Source organism: Scylla paramamosain, chromosome 37, assembly GCF_035594125.1.
Source record: "Scylla paramamosain isolate STU-SP2022 chromosome 37, ASM3559412v1, whole genome shotgun sequence".
Classification (NCBI taxonomy): domain Eukaryota; kingdom Metazoa; phylum Arthropoda; class Malacostraca; order Decapoda; family Portunidae; genus Scylla; species Scylla paramamosain.
Window position 1 is genome coordinate 1,720,001 of NC_087187.1, and position 17,500 is coordinate 1,737,500.

Here is a 17,500-nt window from a genome sequence, read left to right on the forward strand (position 1 = left end):
TCCCAGCCTCTCCCAGTCACCCCCAGCCTCTCCCAGTCACCCCCAGCCTCTCCCAGTCACTCCTAGCGTCTCTCAGTCACCTCCAGCCTCTCCCAGTCACTCCTAGCGTCTCTTAGTCACCCCCAGCCTCTCCCAGTCACCCCCAGCCTCTCCCAGCATCCTCTCCCTCCCTCTCACACCTTTCTTTCCTTCTCTCTCTCGTCATTCTCATTGTTTCTGCTCTCACTTTCTGTCGTGAGCTAAATTCAGTGTAAGAGGTGAAAGATAGTAGGGAAGAAGGCGCCTCCCCACCAACCTCCTACTCTTTACATCCCCGGAGGTACCTTGACCCTGAGGTGATTGTGTTTTGTCACTTATCAACCCCCTGGAGCCCTTGATGACACCATGACACCCTGAAAATGCTAGCTTAACCTAACCTAAGCTAACATAACCTAACTTAACGTAACCTAACCTAACGTAACTTAACCTAACGTAACCTAACCTAACGTAACCTAACCTAACGTAACCTAACCTAACCTAACCTAACCTAACGTAACCTAACCTAACGTAACCTAACCTAACCTAATCTAACCTAACCTAACCTAACGTAACCTAACCTAATCTAACCTAACCTAACTTAACGTAACCTAAACTAACCTCTCTCTCTCTCTCTCTCTCTCTCTCTCTCTCTCTCTCTCTCTCTCTCTCTCTCTCTCTCTCTCTCTCTCTTACACATTACAGTTTAACAATGATACTAAGCAACCTCTCCCCTCCCCTCTCCCTCTCCCTCTCTCTCTCTCTCCCTCTCTCTCTCTCTCTCTTCATTTGACACTTTACAGAGCATTTTTATCAGTGTTTTTTGCTCAGTTAGTTGTGTTTAGGTGTGTTTAAAGTGTTTTACGAGTCTACACTACCCTGATGGAACTGAAGATGTAAGGGGACTGAGGAAGGGAAAGAAAGGAAGGAGGGAGGGAGGAAGGGGCGGACAGGCGGGGTGCGAGAGAGTAGGAGGAGGGAGAAGCAAGGGAGGGAATGAGAGAAAAATGAAGGGCAAGGGAAATTAAAGAGAGGAATGAGTATCAAGGAATGGGGAAACAAAGGGAGGGGGGAAAAGGAAAGAGAAGATGAAGGTAGATTTTAAAAAGTAGATGATAAAAACGGGGGATATTTAAAAGATGGTGAATAGAAGGGAATAGAGAATGAAGGAGTTGATGTGATAGAGGAGGATGAAGGAAAGGAGAATAGATACGAGGAAAATAAACGAAAAGGAAGGTTGTAAATTAAAATAAAAAGGAGGATAGGAATAAGAAAAAAAAAGGAGAGGAAAAAAATATTGCAAGAGTTAAAGAAAAGAGATGAGAGAAAATGAATAAATAAGGGAATAAAATAAAATAAAATAATTAAGTACGAAAAAATGAAAAAAAAGAAAAATTAATAACAAGGCGACAATTAAAACACAAAATAAACAAAACAATAAGAAAATAAACAAAATACAGAGAGAGAGAGAGAGAGAGAGAGAGAGAGAGAGAGAGAGAGAGAGAGAGAGAGAGAGAGGCCAATCAAACCAGTATTTTTGCACACTTCCACACTTAAGCAGGCCAGCTCTCTCTCTCTCTCTCTCTCTCTCTCTCTCTCTCTCTCTCTCTCTCTCTCTCTCTCTCTCTCTCTCTCTCCTCTTGGCTTCCTCTTGCCTCCTCTTACTTTCCATGGGCGCCACTAAGAGGAATATTGGCCCACTGCCTTCCTCCTCCTCCTCCTCCTCCTCCTCCTCCTCCTCGTCTTAACTCCATTTTTTTCTCCTCTTCCTTCTTCTACATATTCTCTCTCTTACCAGTCCTCCTCCTCCTCCTCCTTCTTCTTCTCCTCCTCCTCCTCTTCTTCCTCTTCTTCTTCCTCCTTGTTGTTTCTCCTCCTCCTTTTTATTCTTATCTTCTCTCTTCTCTAACTCCTCTCTCCCTCTTCCTTCCTTCCTTCCTTCCTCCTCCTCCTCCTCCTCCTCCTCCTGGACTCACTTCTACCCCCTACATGTTCTTTTCCCTCCTCCTCCTCCTCTTCCTCCTCCTCCATAACCTCTCTCTTTCTGACCCCTCCTCTTCCCTCCCTCCCTCCCTCCCTCCCTCCCTCCCTCCTCCTCCTCCTCCTCCTCCTCCTCCTCGTTCAAAATGCCCGGATCAAGAAGAGACAATGGGAGGGGAGTCAGTGTTACCAACCTCACCTCCTCAATAAGCTCCCTCCCTCTCTCTCTCTCTCTCTCTCTCTCTCTCTCTCTCTCTCTCTCTCTCTCTCTCTCTCTCTCTTACTATTTCATTTTTTTCTTATTTTGTGGCCTTTTGTTGTTTTATTAGTAGTAGTAGTAGTAGTAGTAGTAGTAGTATTTGTTGTTGTTGTTGCTGATTTTGTTTGTTCGACTTTTTAATAACTCTCTCTCTCTCTCTCTCTCTCTCTCTCTCTCTCTCTCTCTCTCTCTCTCTCTCTCTCTCTCTCTCTGTGTGTTTACCTTCGGGAGAATATGAAGGGTGATAAATTTGATGAATGTTGCTTTATTGATCTGTGTTAGGTAGAGAAATCTTTTTGTTTATTACACTTTTTCTTTTATTTATTTATTTTTTACCCCCCTCTCTCTCTCTCTCTCTCTCTCTCTCTCTCTCTCTCTCTCTCTCTCTTTCTCACATTAGTTATTATTTATGTATTTTTTGTTGAGGGAGCGAAGTTTTTTGGTTATATTCACGAAAACTTATGGGAAATCTTAGTAGTAGTAGTGGTGGTGGTGGTGGTGGTGGTGGTGATAATAGTAGTAGTAGTAATAGTAGTAGTAGTAATAACAAAGTAATCAAAATTAAACTTAACCAGAGAGAGAGAGAGAGAGAGAGAGAGAGAGAGAGAGAGAGAGAGAGAGAGAGAGAGAGAGAGAGAGAGAGAGAGAGAGAGAGAGAGAGAGTACATCCCTCACCTTTCTCTCACTTCAGCCTATAATACTTCTCAGTTGAGGGGGGATAGAGAGAGAGAGAGAGAGAGAGAGAGAGAGAGAGAGAGAGAGAGAGAGAGAGAGAGAGAGAGAGAGAGAGAGAGAGAGAGAGAGAGAGAGGGGGTGGGGAAGGGAGAGGAGTAACATATGAATGGGTCAGGGAGGGAGGGAGGGAGGGAGGGAGGGAGAGGAAACGAGAAAAAAAAAAAATAAAAAGAGAAGAGTGAGGGGAGAGAGAGAGAGAGAGAGAGAGGTTATACAGGTCCTTCAAAACACGAGGCCAAACCAATGTTACCACGGGCGTACTGTTTCCCCTCCCCTTCACCCTCCCCCTCCCCCTCTCCCCTCACCCTCCCCTCACTCTCCCCTCGCGGAAATTAAGAAAAATGAAGGCGAGATCCCACTTGTTACGAAATTTGGGCCCGAAACACTGCCACTGACACGGGCGAATTAACCCCCCCCCCCCCAAATTTTCCCCTCACCCCCCCCCCCTTCTCACCCATACCCCCCTATCCCCCTACCAGCCAGCCGCCTTAGTCATCCCCCCTCCCTTCTTCTCCCTACAAGCTCTCCCCCCTCTCTCTCTTCGCCTATATACTCTCTCTCTCTCTCTCTCCTTTTCTTTTTTTCTTATTCTTTTTCTCTTCCTCCTTTTTCTTCTTCTTCTTCTTTCTCGCTTGTAGCTTCCTCCTCCTCCTCCTCCTCTTCTTCTTCTTCTTCTTCTTTTCTTCTTAATCCTCCTCCTCTTCCTACTTCTCTTGCTCCAGTTCTTCCCTGTTTCTCTTAATCCTCCTCCTCCTCCTCTTCCTCCTCTTCCTCCTCGTATTCGTATAAGGAGAAACTTGCATCTAATAATATAACTCTCTCTCTCTCTCTCTCTCTCTCTCTCTCTCTCTCTCTCTCTCTCTCTCTATGCGCGCGTGTGTGTGTGCGTGCGTGAGTGCGTGCGTTCGATCCACGCGCCCTCTTTGATCCTGCTATTGTTAGCGAGAAATCCTGCAGCAGAGAGTTAATGCTCGCTAGATAAGCGGAGAATTTCTGCTTCCTTCACCGCTAACCTCTGCTGGGGCGCTTATTGTTAGCGGAGGAGGAGGAGGAGGAGGAGGAGGAGGAGGAGGGGGAGGAGGAGGAGGAGGAGGAGGAGGAGGAGGAGGAGGAGGAGGAGGAGGTAATGGGGATGAGTAGGAAGAGAAGTGCTTATTGCTAGGATGGAATGGGGAGCCGGGAGAGGAGGAGGAGGAGGAGGAGGAGGAGGAGGAGGAGGAGGAGGAGGAGGAGGAGGGAGTTTGTTTTTTCATTTATATTTATGTGTATTCATTGTTAAACTCTCTCTCTCTCTCTCTCTCTCTCTCTCTCTCTCTCTCTCTCTCTCTCTCTCTCTCTCTCTCTCTCCCCCCATTTATTTTCCCTAAAACTTTCAAATCTCAGCTTTTCCTTTTTTTACCCCTTCTTTTCGTCACTGCTCTCTCTCTCTCTCTCTCTCTCTCTCTCTCTCTCTCTCTCTCTCTCTCCTCCATCACTACTGTTCTTTTCTCTTTCCTCTCCCTCCTTTTGACTTTGCTTTCTCTCCCTCTCCCTCTGTCTCTCCCTCTCTCTCTCTCCCTCCCTCTCTTCCCCTCTCCCTCTCTTCCCCTCTCCCCTTGATCAACGGGAGAGGTGAGAGAATAAGTCTTAATTGCCAGGTGCTGCGACCTCTCACCTGGGAGGGAGAGGGGAAAAGAGGGGAGAGAGTAAGGAGAGAGAGTGAGGGGAGAGAGGGGAGAGAGTAAGGGGAGAGAGTGAGGGGAGAGAGGGGAGAGAGGGGGATGAAGAAGAGGAAGAAGAGAAACAAATAGAGAGAGAGAGAGAGAGAGAGAGAGAGAGAGAGAGAGAGAGAGAGAGAGAGAGAGAGAGAGAGAGAGAGAGAGAGAGAGAGAGAGAAAATGAAGAGAGGGAAGGAGGAGAAGATGAATGAAGGAGAGAAAACAAACAGGAAAGGAGAAAATGAAAAAAAAAATAATAAAACAAAAAAAAAAATAAAAGGAAAAAATAAAAAATAAAATAAAAATGAAAACTAGCAAATTTATAAGACAATAAATAAATAAATAAATAAATAAATAAATAAATCTTTCCACTCGATGCAACTAACAAATTTTTTTCCTCTTTTTTCCTCCCCGGGCAGAAAGAGGAAGAGGAAGAGGAGGAAGAGGAGGAAGAGGAAGGAATAGAGGAAAGGGAAGAAGATAAGGAAGAGAGAGAAAAGGAGGTTTTGTATCCTTTCCTCTTCTTCTTTACTGTTTATGGAGGAGGAGGAGGAGGAGGAGGAGGAGGAGGAGGAGGAGGAGGAGGAGGAGGAAGAAGGTAGCCGAGTCTGAATACATCTTCCTCTTCCTCTTTACTCCATATGGCAACACTTGGAGGAGGAGGAGGAGGAGGAGGAGGAGGAGGAGGAGGAGGAGGAGGCTGCCTCACACACTCACTCTCATAAGAATGATTAAGATACGATCTGATTCTCTCTCTCTCTCTCTCTCTCTCTCTCTCTCTCTCTCTCTCTCTCTGCAGTATTTTCACTTTTCTCCGCATTTTCTCATAATTAATAACCTTTTCCCTCTATCTTCTTTTCCTTCCTTTCCTTCCTTCCTTCATTTCCTTCCTTGAATAACTACCAACCTCTCCCCCCCCTCTCTCTCTCTCTCTCTCTCTCTCTCTCTCTCTCTCTCTCTCTCTCTCTCTCTCTCTCTCTCTCGCTTATCCATCGCCTGGGCAAAATTCCACAATAAAACTTTAAATTGATTGTGGGGGAAACTTTTGCTACTTTTTAAATCTCTTGCATTGTTTTCCTAATTGCTTTATTTTCACCATATCTGGCTCCGGGGGTTTATAAATAATGGAGGAGGAGGAGGAGGAGGAGGAGGAGGAGGAGGAGGAGGAGGAGGAGGGGCAGGAGGAGGAGGAGGAGGAGGAGGAGGAGGAGGAGGAGGAGGAGGAGGAGGAGGAGGAGATGCATTTTCTTTCTCCTCGACTAAGTAAGGATGAGAAGGAGAGAGAGAGAGAGAGAGAGAGAGAGAGAGAGAGAGAGAGAGAGAGAGAGAGAGAGAGAGAGAGAGAGAGAGAGAGTTCACTTTACCGTAGATTTGTGTGCCTTTCCCCCACCTCTCTCTCTCTCTCTCTCTCTCTCTCTCTCTCTCTCTCTCTCTCTCTCTGTGTGTGTGTGTGTGTGTGTGTGTGTGTGTGTGTGTGTGTGTGTGTGTGTGTGTGTGTGTGTGTGTGTGTACAGAGATGAATTAAGTAGGAACACCACCACCACCACCACTACTACCACCACCACTACTACTACTACTACTACTACTACTACTACTACCACTACTACTACTACCACCACCACCACCACCACCACCACCACCAAAGAAAGAACGAAGAAAGGAAAAAGAAAATAAAAGAAAAATATATATATAAAATTATTTCCATTTCTGACCAAACCTTACCTTCCTTTTCCTCCTCCTCCTCCTCCCCTCCTCCCCCTCTCCCTCTTCCTCCCCCTCCTCCTCCCCCCACACGGAGCTACAGATCTCAACTGAAGAGGGAAAACTTTAGAAGAAAATGAATAATACAAGGAATGAGAGAGAGAGAGAGAGAGAGAGAGAGAGAGAGAGAGAGAGAGAGAGAGAGAGAGAGAGAGAGAGAGAGAGAGAGAGAGAGAGAAAATGCATGTACTTTTTGCATATAGATAGAAATTAACTTAACCTCTTTACTGCAAGCTTGAAAATAAAAAAAAAGAAAAAAAAGAAAGGGGGGAGGGGGAGGGAAGGAAGTAGGAGGGGTGGGAGGAAAAATTTTGGGGGAGAGAGGAGAGAAAAGGGGGGGGGGAGGAGGGGAGGGGGAGGGGGGAGTAATTTTTTTTTAAGATCAGTTACGTGGATAGAAAAAAAAAATTAAATAAAAAAATCGAAGCATAAAGGTAAACAAATCCTGATGAGGATGATGATGATGATGATGATGATGATGAGTGGTGGTGGTGGTGGTGGTGGTGGTGACCTGGGAATTGCTTAAATGGAGAATAAATGATGGAGTGTTTTGCTCTCTCTCTCTCTCTCTCTCTCTCTCTCTCTCTCTCTCTCTCTCTCTCTTCCCTCACCCGTTTACCTCACTTTCCTACCTCCTCTTCTCCTCCTCCTCCTCTTCCTCTTTACGAACACCTCCCATCACTTCCCTCCTCCTCCTCCTCCTCTTCCTCTTACTCTTTCCAAACGCCTCACATCACTTCTTCCCCACTAACTTGATCACTCCTCCTCCTCCTTCTCCTTCTCCTCCTTCTCCTCCTCCTCCTCCTCCATTAATAAGTCAATGGGCCAGGCTAACCATGCACGTTTGCTTCTTGGAAAGAGGAAGAGGAAATAACATAAAAAAAGGAATATTAGATAGATTTTAATTTCCTTTTATTTATCAGTCTTATTTAATTCGTGTGAGAGAGAGAGAGAGAGAGAGAGAGAGAGAGAGAGAGAGAGAGAGAGAGAGAGAGAGAGAGAGAGAGAGAGAGAGAGAGAGTATAGGGTTCCTTTCATCGATTTACTGTTATGAGGAAGAATGAGAGAAAAGAAAGAAATAACGAATAAATGAAAGAATGGAAGGAAAAAAAATGTTTACGAGGAAAGGAAAGGAATAAGAACAAAGGATAAAGGAAGAGAAAGAAAACGATAAATGGGTGAAAAATACTAGAAAAAATGTGAAAAAGGAAGAAGGTGAATAGGAAGAAAGAACAGGAGGAGGAGGAGGAGGAGGAGGAGGAGGAGGAGGAGGAGGAGGAGGAGGAGGAGGAGGAGGAGGAGATAATTAGGTACAGGTAAGGACCATCACACCTGTTTACAAGAACCAAGGAGGTGATTGGCAGACAGACAGACAGACATAAACACCTCTCCTCCTCCTCCTCCTCCTCTTCCTCGTCCTCCTCTTCTCCTATTACACCCTCCCCCCTTCGTTGCTTCATTACTGTCACTTCCCGACTTTTTAGAGAGAGAGAGAGAGAGAGAGAGAGAGAGAGAGAGAGAGAGAGAGAGAGAGAGAGAGAGAGAGAGAGAGAGAGAGAGAGAGAGAGAGAGAGAGAGAGAGAGACCATAAGGAATAAGGATAATTACATAAATAGCAAGAACAGAATAAAGATTAGACTAAGAAAAAAGAGAAGAAAGGAAAATTAGGGAAACAAGGAGGCTCTTAAGGGCAGGGTCAGGGTCAAAGGTCATTATTTCCGTGCACAAGTGGGATACAAAGTGTGACCTCGACTGAATGTGACCTTGGGTGCTCGGGGAAGGATAACACCGTGACACCTTGATTGACCCCGGTAATTAAGTGTCCAGGTAACAATGGGGCCAGGTCAGAGGTCAGAGGTCAGAGGTGGGAAAAGGAAGAAGGGGAGGAAAAGGAGAGAAGGTTTGGGGGAAAAAGGAATGAGTTTAGGAAAATCTGAAGGAAAATTAAGAGGAGAGGAAGGAAAGAGAGAAAGAAAGGGGATTAGGGGAAAAAAAAATAGGTTTAAGAAAGAATAAAACGATGGAAACAGAAGAAGAAGGAAAGAAGAAGAGGAAAGATAGTGAGAGGTGAAAAAGATAGGAGAAACAAGAAAAGATAGAATAGATAGATAGAAAAAAAAAAAAGAAGATAGGAAAAAGAAGAAAAAGGAGGAGAGAGGCGAGGGTAGAAGGATGGAAAAGAAGAAGGGAAGGAAAAAGGAAAGAGACATCGCTAGGGGAAAAAAATAAAGTTGGAAAAGAGTGTAAAAGGAAAGTGAGAGGAAGGAAGGAAGAAGAAAGAGAAGGAAAGAGACAGAGAAATAATAATAATAATAATAATAATAATAATAATAATAATAATAATAATAATAATAATAATAATAATAATAATCAAACGAACAATGCAACAGCAGGAGTCGAGAGAGAGAGAGAGAGAGAGAGAGAGAGAGAGAGAGAGAGAGAGAGAGAGAGAGAGAGAGAGAGAGAGAGAGAGAGAGAGAGAGAGAACAAAAGACGTAATAAAGACTCATTTTGTTTAACGCTGAGGTGACAAAAAAAAAAAAGAAAAAAGAAAAAACAAAACAAAAAAAAAGCAACACAAAGAACACAAGGTCACGTGATCTCACCTTGACTAATGAGACACAGGTGAGCTTAGCAGGTGAGCCAACGGTGGGGGGGTGGGGAGCGGGGGGGAAGAAAATAAATATATGAGGAAAAATTGAAGGAAATTAAAGAAAATGAAAAAGTAGACAACACACATAGGAAATAAGAAGCTAAGATGTAAATAATTATATACAAGAATAAATAAAGTAGTAAATAAAGAGTAAATAAGTAAATAGAGAAAATGTTAAGGTAGACAGAAATATGGAAAGCAAAGTCAAACAAACCTAGAGAAAATGAAAAGAAAAAAAAAACCACGATGAATTTCTTAACGGAAACACTGGAAAGGTGGCGGGAGGGGGGGAGAATACGTGATTGTGTGTTGCTCAAGAGGGAAAGCGAGGGAACACATGAAGAAAGACAGAAGAAAATAAAAAAACGATAAAGAAAGAAAAGAAAAGAAGAAAGACGAAAAACAATAGAATCACGAGAGAAAAAAAAAGTTAATAAAAAGATAAATGAAAGAAATCAATGCAAAGTTTAAGAAAAAAAATGACCTAGAAATTAAAGGAAAAAAAAAAGAAAGAAAAGACGAAAACAATAGAATCCTGAGAGAAAAAAAAAGTTAAATAAAGAAATAAAAATAGTTTAAAAAAATACATAAAAAAACTAAAGGAAAAAAAGACGAAGAAAAATGAAAATAAAGAAAGGAAAAAAAAGAAAATAAGATAAATAAATAAAAAAGTTAAATAAAGAAATAAAAATAGTTTAAAAAAATACATAAAAAAACTAAAGGAAAAAAAGACGAAGAAAAATGAAAATAAAGAAAGGAAAAAAAGAAAATAAGATAAATAAATAAAAAAGTTAAATAAAGAATCAATATAAAGTAAAAATAAATAAATAAATAAATAAATTGAAATAATGAACCTGAAAAGTAAAGGGTTCAAAAATGACGACTCGCGAACTTCATGAGAGAGAGAGAGAGAGAGAGAGAGAGAGAGAGAGAGAGAGAGAGAGAGAGAGAGAGAGAGAGAGAGAGAGAGAGAGAGAGAGAGAGAGAGAGAGGGTGAAAGACTCCCGGATGATGCATGAGTAAGAATCAAATTATAATACTAGATTATATCACAGTGAAACATTTATCTATACCACAACACACACACACACACACACACACACACACACACACACACACACACACACACACAAGCAGTCTCCCCCCTCCCTCCCTCTCTCTCTCTCTCTCTCTCTCTCTCTCTCTCTCTCTCTCTCTCTCTGTTCACTCAAAGATTAACACACACGCACACATTCCCTCTCTCTCTCTCTCTCTCTCTCTCTCTCTCTCTCTCTCTCTCTCTCTCTCTCTCCCTCCCTCCCTTCCCTCCATTCCTCTACCTTTCCTCCTCCCCTTCCTGTACCCCTTCCCATCCCCACCCTTAGAAAAAAATAATAATAATAACACAAAATTAACAAAAAACAGGTGAATCATGACAAGAACCTCTTTTGTCTAAACTTGTCACCCGCCCATTGTTACCTGCTTACCTGGGACTCATTACGCGGCCAGGTGAGGAGGGGGGCTGGGCAGGTGATGGGGGAGAGGGATGGGGTTCTGATGCCTGAGGGGTGAAGGGATGATGAACCGGGGAGAGGGGTGTGTTGTGAATATGAGGTATTAATGAGAGAGAGGAAGAGGGGTGAGGGGTGAAGGGTGGCGGGAAGGGGAGGGTGGGGTGAGGGTATATTTGAGTGAAGGGGGTGTTTGTTTGGTTAGTTGGACTGGGTTAGGTTAGGTTAGGTTAGGTAAGGTTAGGTTAGGTAAGGTTAGGTTAGGTAAGGTTAGGTTAGGTTAGGTTAGGTTAGGTTAGGTTAGGTTAGGTTAGGTTAGGTTAGGTTAGGTAAGGTTAGGTTAGGTTAGGTTAGGTAAGGTAAGGTTAGGTTAGGTTAGGTTAGGTTAGGTTAGGTTAGGTTAGGTTAGGTTAGGTAAGGTTAGGTTAGGTTAGGTTAGGTTAGGTTAGGTAAGGTTAGGTTAGGTTAGGTTAGGTCAGGTTAGGTTAGGTTAGGTTAGGTGAAGCTAGATTAGATTAGGTTAGATTAGGTTAGGTTAGGTTAGGTTAGGTAAGGTTAGGTTAGGTTAGGTAAAGTTAGATTAGGTTAGATTAGGTTAGGTTAGGTTAGGTCAGGTTAGGTTAGGTAAAGTTAGATTAGGTTAGTTAGGACAAGAGTATACAAGGTTAGGTTTGGTAAGGAAAGGGTTGGTTAGATTAGGTAAGATTAAAATAGGTAACGTTAGATAAGGTTAGGTTAGGTTATATTAAGCTTGGTTAAGTTAGATTAAGTAAGAAAGGCTTAAGTTAGGTAAGGTTAGGTTAGATTACACAAACACAGACAACGAGAGATACACACTTAACAAAACAACAACTGCAACCAAACAAACATTGAACAGTGACAGAGATAGATAAAAAAAAAACAAAAGTATCTGTATTAATTCTGCACAACTCCTTACGTCTCCCTGCCGCCTGACCTTCACTACCCAGCGCTGTGTCATCACGAGGCGCCAATGTCGATAATTCTCAATAATTTTACAACCCAGCTATGTCTTATTGCGTCTGGTGGTGGTGGTGGTGGTGGTGGGTAGGAGTCAGAAGAAAAGGGATTAAAAGAAGCTATTATTGTTGCTGTTTGCTGGTAGTAGTAGTAGTAGTAGTAGTAGTAGTAGTAGTAGTAGTAGTAGTAGCAGCAGCGGTGGCAGTGGTAATGGCAGCAAGTTAATCAGTTATTCTCACCATCTTCTACTTGTCACGGGCTTTGCAAAGATATGCGCCTCAAATTACAGGGATTCAAAGTCCCAGACACGGCGCAGTTCATCTTTGCATCACTTTCTTATACATGCTTCCCCTCCTCCTCCTCCTCCTCCTCCTCCTCCTCCTGCTTGGTATTCACACTCTGCTATTCTTACTAAATTTTCTCCTCCAAGCTGACAGCAAAGATTAATTTGTCTATGTCTGATTCTACCAAGTCAATATTTCTGTCTGTCTGTCTTTTAGAATTTATCCTGTCTGTCTGTCTATGTATCTCTCTCTCTCTCTCTCTCTCTCTCTCTCTCTCTCTCTCTCTCTCTCTCTCTCTCTCTCAATTTATTGAGGTTTGTAGTTGTTTTTGTTGTTGTTGTTGTGGTGGTGGTGGTAGTGGTATTGCACTACTACTACTACTACTACTACTACTACTACTACTACTACTACTACTACTACACTACTACTCCTACCACTACCACCACCACCACCACTACCACACTATTCCTACGGTGAAAAAATAACTCAATACGAAAACTCCGCCCACCAACTCATCGCCCACCAGTCACAGGCGGCTTAGTGGAGCGGCGACCAATCACGAGAGGCTGGAGGCGGAAAGGGGGCGGAGCTTAGCTACTCGGCGGCCAGTGATACGGCTGGGAATGGGAAAGGGGGAGGAGCTTATCCGCCAATATAGTGTGAAAGGGGAAGAGTTAACTTGAAAATCTCTTGCTTAATTATCAACACGGGAGCAAAATATAGATACTACCAGTTCATATTAGTAATCTTGGGTTAGTGAAGGAAAAAGTGAAGGAAAAGACTATCAATATACAAGCTTTGGATTGAGAATGTAAATAGAAAAAGGATTAAAATGAAAATAAGGGGAAGATATCTAAAAAAAAGATTAGTTAGATACTTAGTTAAGAAGACAAATAATGGTGGAAGTTTGAATACTAACAGAGAGAGAGAGAGAGAGAGAGAGAGAGAGAGAGAGAGAGAGAGAGAGAGAGAGAGAGAGAGAGAGAGAGAGAGAGAGAGAGAGAGCAAAAAAAAAGCCACTTATCAAAACTTTGTGTTCCAGTAAATTAGTTTTACTTTAAAGAGAGAAAGAGAAAAAAATACATTATTAAAACAAAGATTCTCTCTCTCTCTCTCTCTCTCTCTCTCTCTCTCTCTCTCTCATTCATGAATTTGTTCATCTTCCCGTTATGCATGATTTCTTTCTTTCTCTTCGTCTTCTTCTTCTTCTTCTTCTTCTTATCTATTCATCGTTAAATGCTTTTGTTGTTGTTGTTGTTGTTGTTGTTGTTGTTCTTCTTCTTCTTCATCATCATCATCATCTTTTTTTCTTTCTTCTTTTTTCGTCTTCTTCTTCTTCTTCTTCCTTTTCTGATCTTATTCTTAGTAATGATAATCTCCATCCTCTTCTTGTACCTGTTTCTTTTTCTCTTTTATTCCTTCTCTTCTTCTTCTTCTTCTTCTTCTTCATAATCATCATCATCTCTTCCTCCACCTCCTACTTCACCACCACCACCACCACCACCACCACCACCACCACCACCACCACCACCACCACCTTCTCCCGCAGCAAGCAAGGCACACACCAGGAAGACCTCTCTCCATTACCTCCTCTTCTCTTTTCGTGATTTATTGAAGAAAGTCTCAATATTGCAAAAAAACATCAACATTTCATTACAGTCTCGTATCAAGTTTATTTTGTTGCGAATGAAATCAATAAAACACACACACACCTGGAGAGAGAGAGAGAGAGAGAGAGAGAGAGAGAGAGAGAGAGAGAGAGAGAGAGAGAGAGAGAGAGAGAGAGAGAGAGAGAGAGAGAGAGAGAGAGAGAGAGAGAGAGAGAGAGACAGGTTGACAGTCTCTTACGATTCCTAGAGGTGAGAACAGGAGGAGGAGGAGGAGGAGGAGGAGGAGGAGGAGGAGGAGGAGGAGGAGGAGGAGGAGGAGGAGGAGGAGATACAAAAGGAAGAGGAAGAGAAGTTGTTTAAATCTTGTTTTCATCTCCCTTTCTCCCTCCTCCTCCTCCTCCTCCTCCTCCTCCTCCTCCTCCTCTTCTTCTTCCTTCCCTCACATTTGCAACAGATTCTTCCTAAGAGCAACACTCCTCCTCCTCTCTCCTCCTCCTCCCTCTTATTCATGTCATTTATTGTTTGTCCCTCCTCCCTCATTTACTCTCTCTCTCTCTCTCTCTCTCTCTCTCTCTCTCTCAAGTGTCTATTTTGATGTGATCTTTGTGACGTGATGAAAAAGCTAAAGGAACGGTGATGTGTATTCATTCCTTTAAGTTTTTGTGTGTGTTGAAATATATATGTATTTAAAAAAGTAGAAAAGATAACACAGATGATATTAATTAAAAAATGGAGTGATTACTGAAAGAAAAATAAGAAAAGAAAGAGGATGATAAAGAAAGAAGGAAAATAAGAAAAGGGGAAGATAAATATGCAGTTATTATAATTTTCTTTGTGTTTTTTTTTATATATTTTTTTGTTTTTAAATGCGCGTGTGGTGTTTTAGTGAAGAAATTTATGTTAGTGTAGAAAAAAGAAAAGAAAAAGAAAGGGGTAAATAGAAAGGAAAGAGGAAATACTTTTGTTGCTGTTGTTGTTTGTTAATGAAAAATAAATAAAAAAAGTAAAACGAAAAGAGAGAAAAAAAAAGAAATGAATGCAGAAAAAGTTGACATTTTACGATAAAGAGAGGGAATAATAAACGTAGAGAGAGAGAGAGAGAGAGAGAGAGAGAGAGAGAGAGAGAGAGAGAGAGAGAGAGAGAGAGAGAGAGAGAGAGAGAGAGAGAGAGAGAGACGAAACAAAAAACGAGATTCACGAAAAATAGAGAAAATCATAAAGGGGAGACACGAAAAGCAAAAAAAAAAAAGAAAAGAAAAAAAAGGAATGAAGTGAAAAAAAAATAGAAATACATTAGATTTATAAAGAATGTAAGAAGGAAATGTAAAAAAAAAAAAAAAAAACAGGAAAGATTGACGAAAAAAAGAGAGAGAATCATAAAAAAATAAAAGGGAGACACGTAGTAAGAAAAAAAAATACAGGGAAAAGAAAGAAGGCAGAAGGAAGAAGGAAGAAAAAAACAGCTAAAAAAAATTGAAAGAAAGAAATACAAAGACGAAAGATTGACGAAAAAGAAAAAGAGAGAATAATAAAAATAAAGGGGAGAGAAAAATAATAGTGAAAAGAAAGAAAAAGAGCTAAAAAAGAACTGTAAGAAAAAGAATAATATAAAAAATAAACAAACGAGAAAGAAATAATAAATAAAAAAATCTGAAACGAAAGAAAATAATCGAATAAACGAAATAAAGGAAACAAAACAAAGAAGAAATAACTGAAAAAAAAGAAAACAAAGAAAACAAATATTAAAATAACAAAAGGGAGAAGAAAATAGATAAAAAATAACAATAAAAAGAAAAAAAGAAGCAAATAACAAAAACAACAATAACCTTAAAAAAGCGAACAAGATAAACAAACAAACAAACAAACAAACAAACAAACAAAAAATAAACAAAACGAAAAAAAAATCTCCCTTCAACATTTCCTAACTTAACCCTTTAGAACACGTGACTTAACCCTTTTACTTGTATGACGCGCCCCTGATACCCTTCCTCCCCTCTCCTCGTGGCCAGGGAGAGAGGGAGCAACACCTCCCCCTCGTGTGGAGTCTCGAAGGACACTGAGAGGCGGTGAGTAGAGGCCCTGTGTTTATGAGTGGCGAGAAGAGAAGGGAAACAAATGCTGAGAGAGAGAGAGAGAGAGAGAGAGAGAGAGAGAGAGAGAGAGAGAGAGAGAGAGAGAGAGAGAGAGAGAGAGAGAGAGAGAGAGAGAGAGAGAGAGAGAGAGAGAGAGAGAGAAAAGGTGCTATAATGTATTGGTTTTCTTTAAAGAGAGAGAGAGAGAGAGAGAGAGAGAGAGAGAGAGAGAGAGAGAGAGAGAGAGAGAGAGAGAGAGAGAGAGAGAGAGAGAGAGAGAGAGAGTTTAGAATGGAGAAACACAAAAATAAACTGAAATAACGAAAATAGAAAAAAATAACGAATGAAACAAAAAAAAGATAAAATAACAAAAATATGAACAAGAAAAAGAAAAAAAAAAAATAAAAAAGAGAAAAAGGACAAAAAATAGATACAATACTATTACTACTACTACTACTACTACTATTACTACTAATACTACTGCACCTTTCTAACACAATTAAAATCTCTCTCTCTCTCTCTCTCTCTCTCTCTCTCTCTCTCTCTCTCTCTCTCTCTCTCTCTCTCTCTCTCTCTCACATTACTAACCCAAAGTGACCTTAACTCCCGCCAATCACTGTGCAAGGATTACTAAGAGAGAGAGAGAGAGAGAGAGAGAGAGAGAGAGAGAGAGAGAGAGAGAGAGAGAGAGAGAGAGAGAGAGAGAGAGAAATTTTAAGAACGGGGATCTCTCTCTCTCTCTCTCTCTCTCTCTCTCTCTCTCTCTCTCTCTCTCTCTCTCTCTCTCTCTCTCTTCCTCTCTCTGGAACATACGTAAACATACCTACACACACACACACACACACACACACACACACACACACACACACACACACACACACACACACCTGTTGGTCACCACTGAAGGCTTAATTCACCTTGTGTGCTCAGGTATCTAATTAATGACAAAGGCTCAGGTATCAACACGTGTGAGAGGACTGTCACTCACACACACACACACACACACACACACACACACACACACACACACACACACACACACACACACACACACTGGTTAATGATGGTAGTGATTCAGGTAACACAGGTGAAGGTTAGGTTTGTTATTCTGTCACTTTTCTACGTAATAATGATTAAAATGCAGATGAAGAGCTGAAGGTTGGGGTATCAGTAGCTGGGACGCCTTGCTGTATAACCCTTTACGTGCCAAAAAATAAAAAAAAGAAAACAGGGGTTGGTGTAAGAAGCCATCACACCTACACAAGGCAGTCCCTTTAAAAAACAACCACCTATTTCTATCACAACAACACAGGTACATCAAAACATAAGACCAAAACACGTAAGACCAAAAAATTTCCTCGTGTCTCTTCTCATGTGGTCTAATTTCCGTTTTTTCTTTACCAGATCCGAGAACGAGTGACTGAATGAACGTTAGTGAGGCGACGTGACGGGCCCGATGTAGAGAGCAGCCAAGTCCAGCCCAAACTCGTCCTTATTCAGCCCAAACTCGTCTTTATCCAGCCCAAACTCATTATCCAGCCCAAACTCGTCATTATCCAGCCCAAACTCAGCTCTATTCAGCTTAGACTCTCCCCAATCCAGCCCAAACGTTAGCCAGCCCCTAGCCCTCATCAGCACGCCCGTAAGCCCACGCCAGCCCACTCCCACACGCCCACACCCTCCACTATGAGTAAAGAACACTGAAAACCCAAACCATACAGTGAAAAGTGACCTAAGACACGCTGACCTAGTGACCCAACATGAAGTGTGACCCACGTAGCAGTGACCTCCCGTCCAGCATGACCTCCCCGAGCCTTGACCAGGGGGAGGGGCCACAGGAAGGCTGCTATAGGTCAAAGGGCAAGGCGAGGAGGAGGCCACCCAGACCTGACCAGCCTGCCCTCGCTATGCCCTGGGTCACTGGCCTTGCCCTCGTGACCTTGGCTTGTGTCATGGCGCCCACACA

At 42.1% G+C, this 17,500-nt stretch overlaps 1 protein-coding gene across 5 annotated transcripts in view; it reads left to right on the forward strand.

The window, feature by feature from the left end:
* LOC135091311 (lachesin-like) overlaps positions 1-17,500 on the forward strand; it is a 99,171-nt gene that overhangs the window by 24,172 nt on the left and 57,499 nt on the right. For 3 of the 5 annotated variants that reach the window (XM_063988820.1, XM_063988825.1, XM_063988824.1), the window contains exon 2: positions 16,939-17,500. This exon is cut by the window's right edge and continues 11 nt beyond it. In XM_063988820.1, the coding sequence (XP_063844890.1) occupies positions 17,295-17,500 (206 nt within the window). In that variant the 5' untranslated portion in view covers positions 16,939-17,294. Of the gene's footprint in view, positions 1-5,105; positions 5,190-14,904; positions 15,529-16,938 lie in introns of those variants that run through there. The other 2 variants (XM_063988822.1, XM_063988823.1) reach the window with 2 other exon arrangements.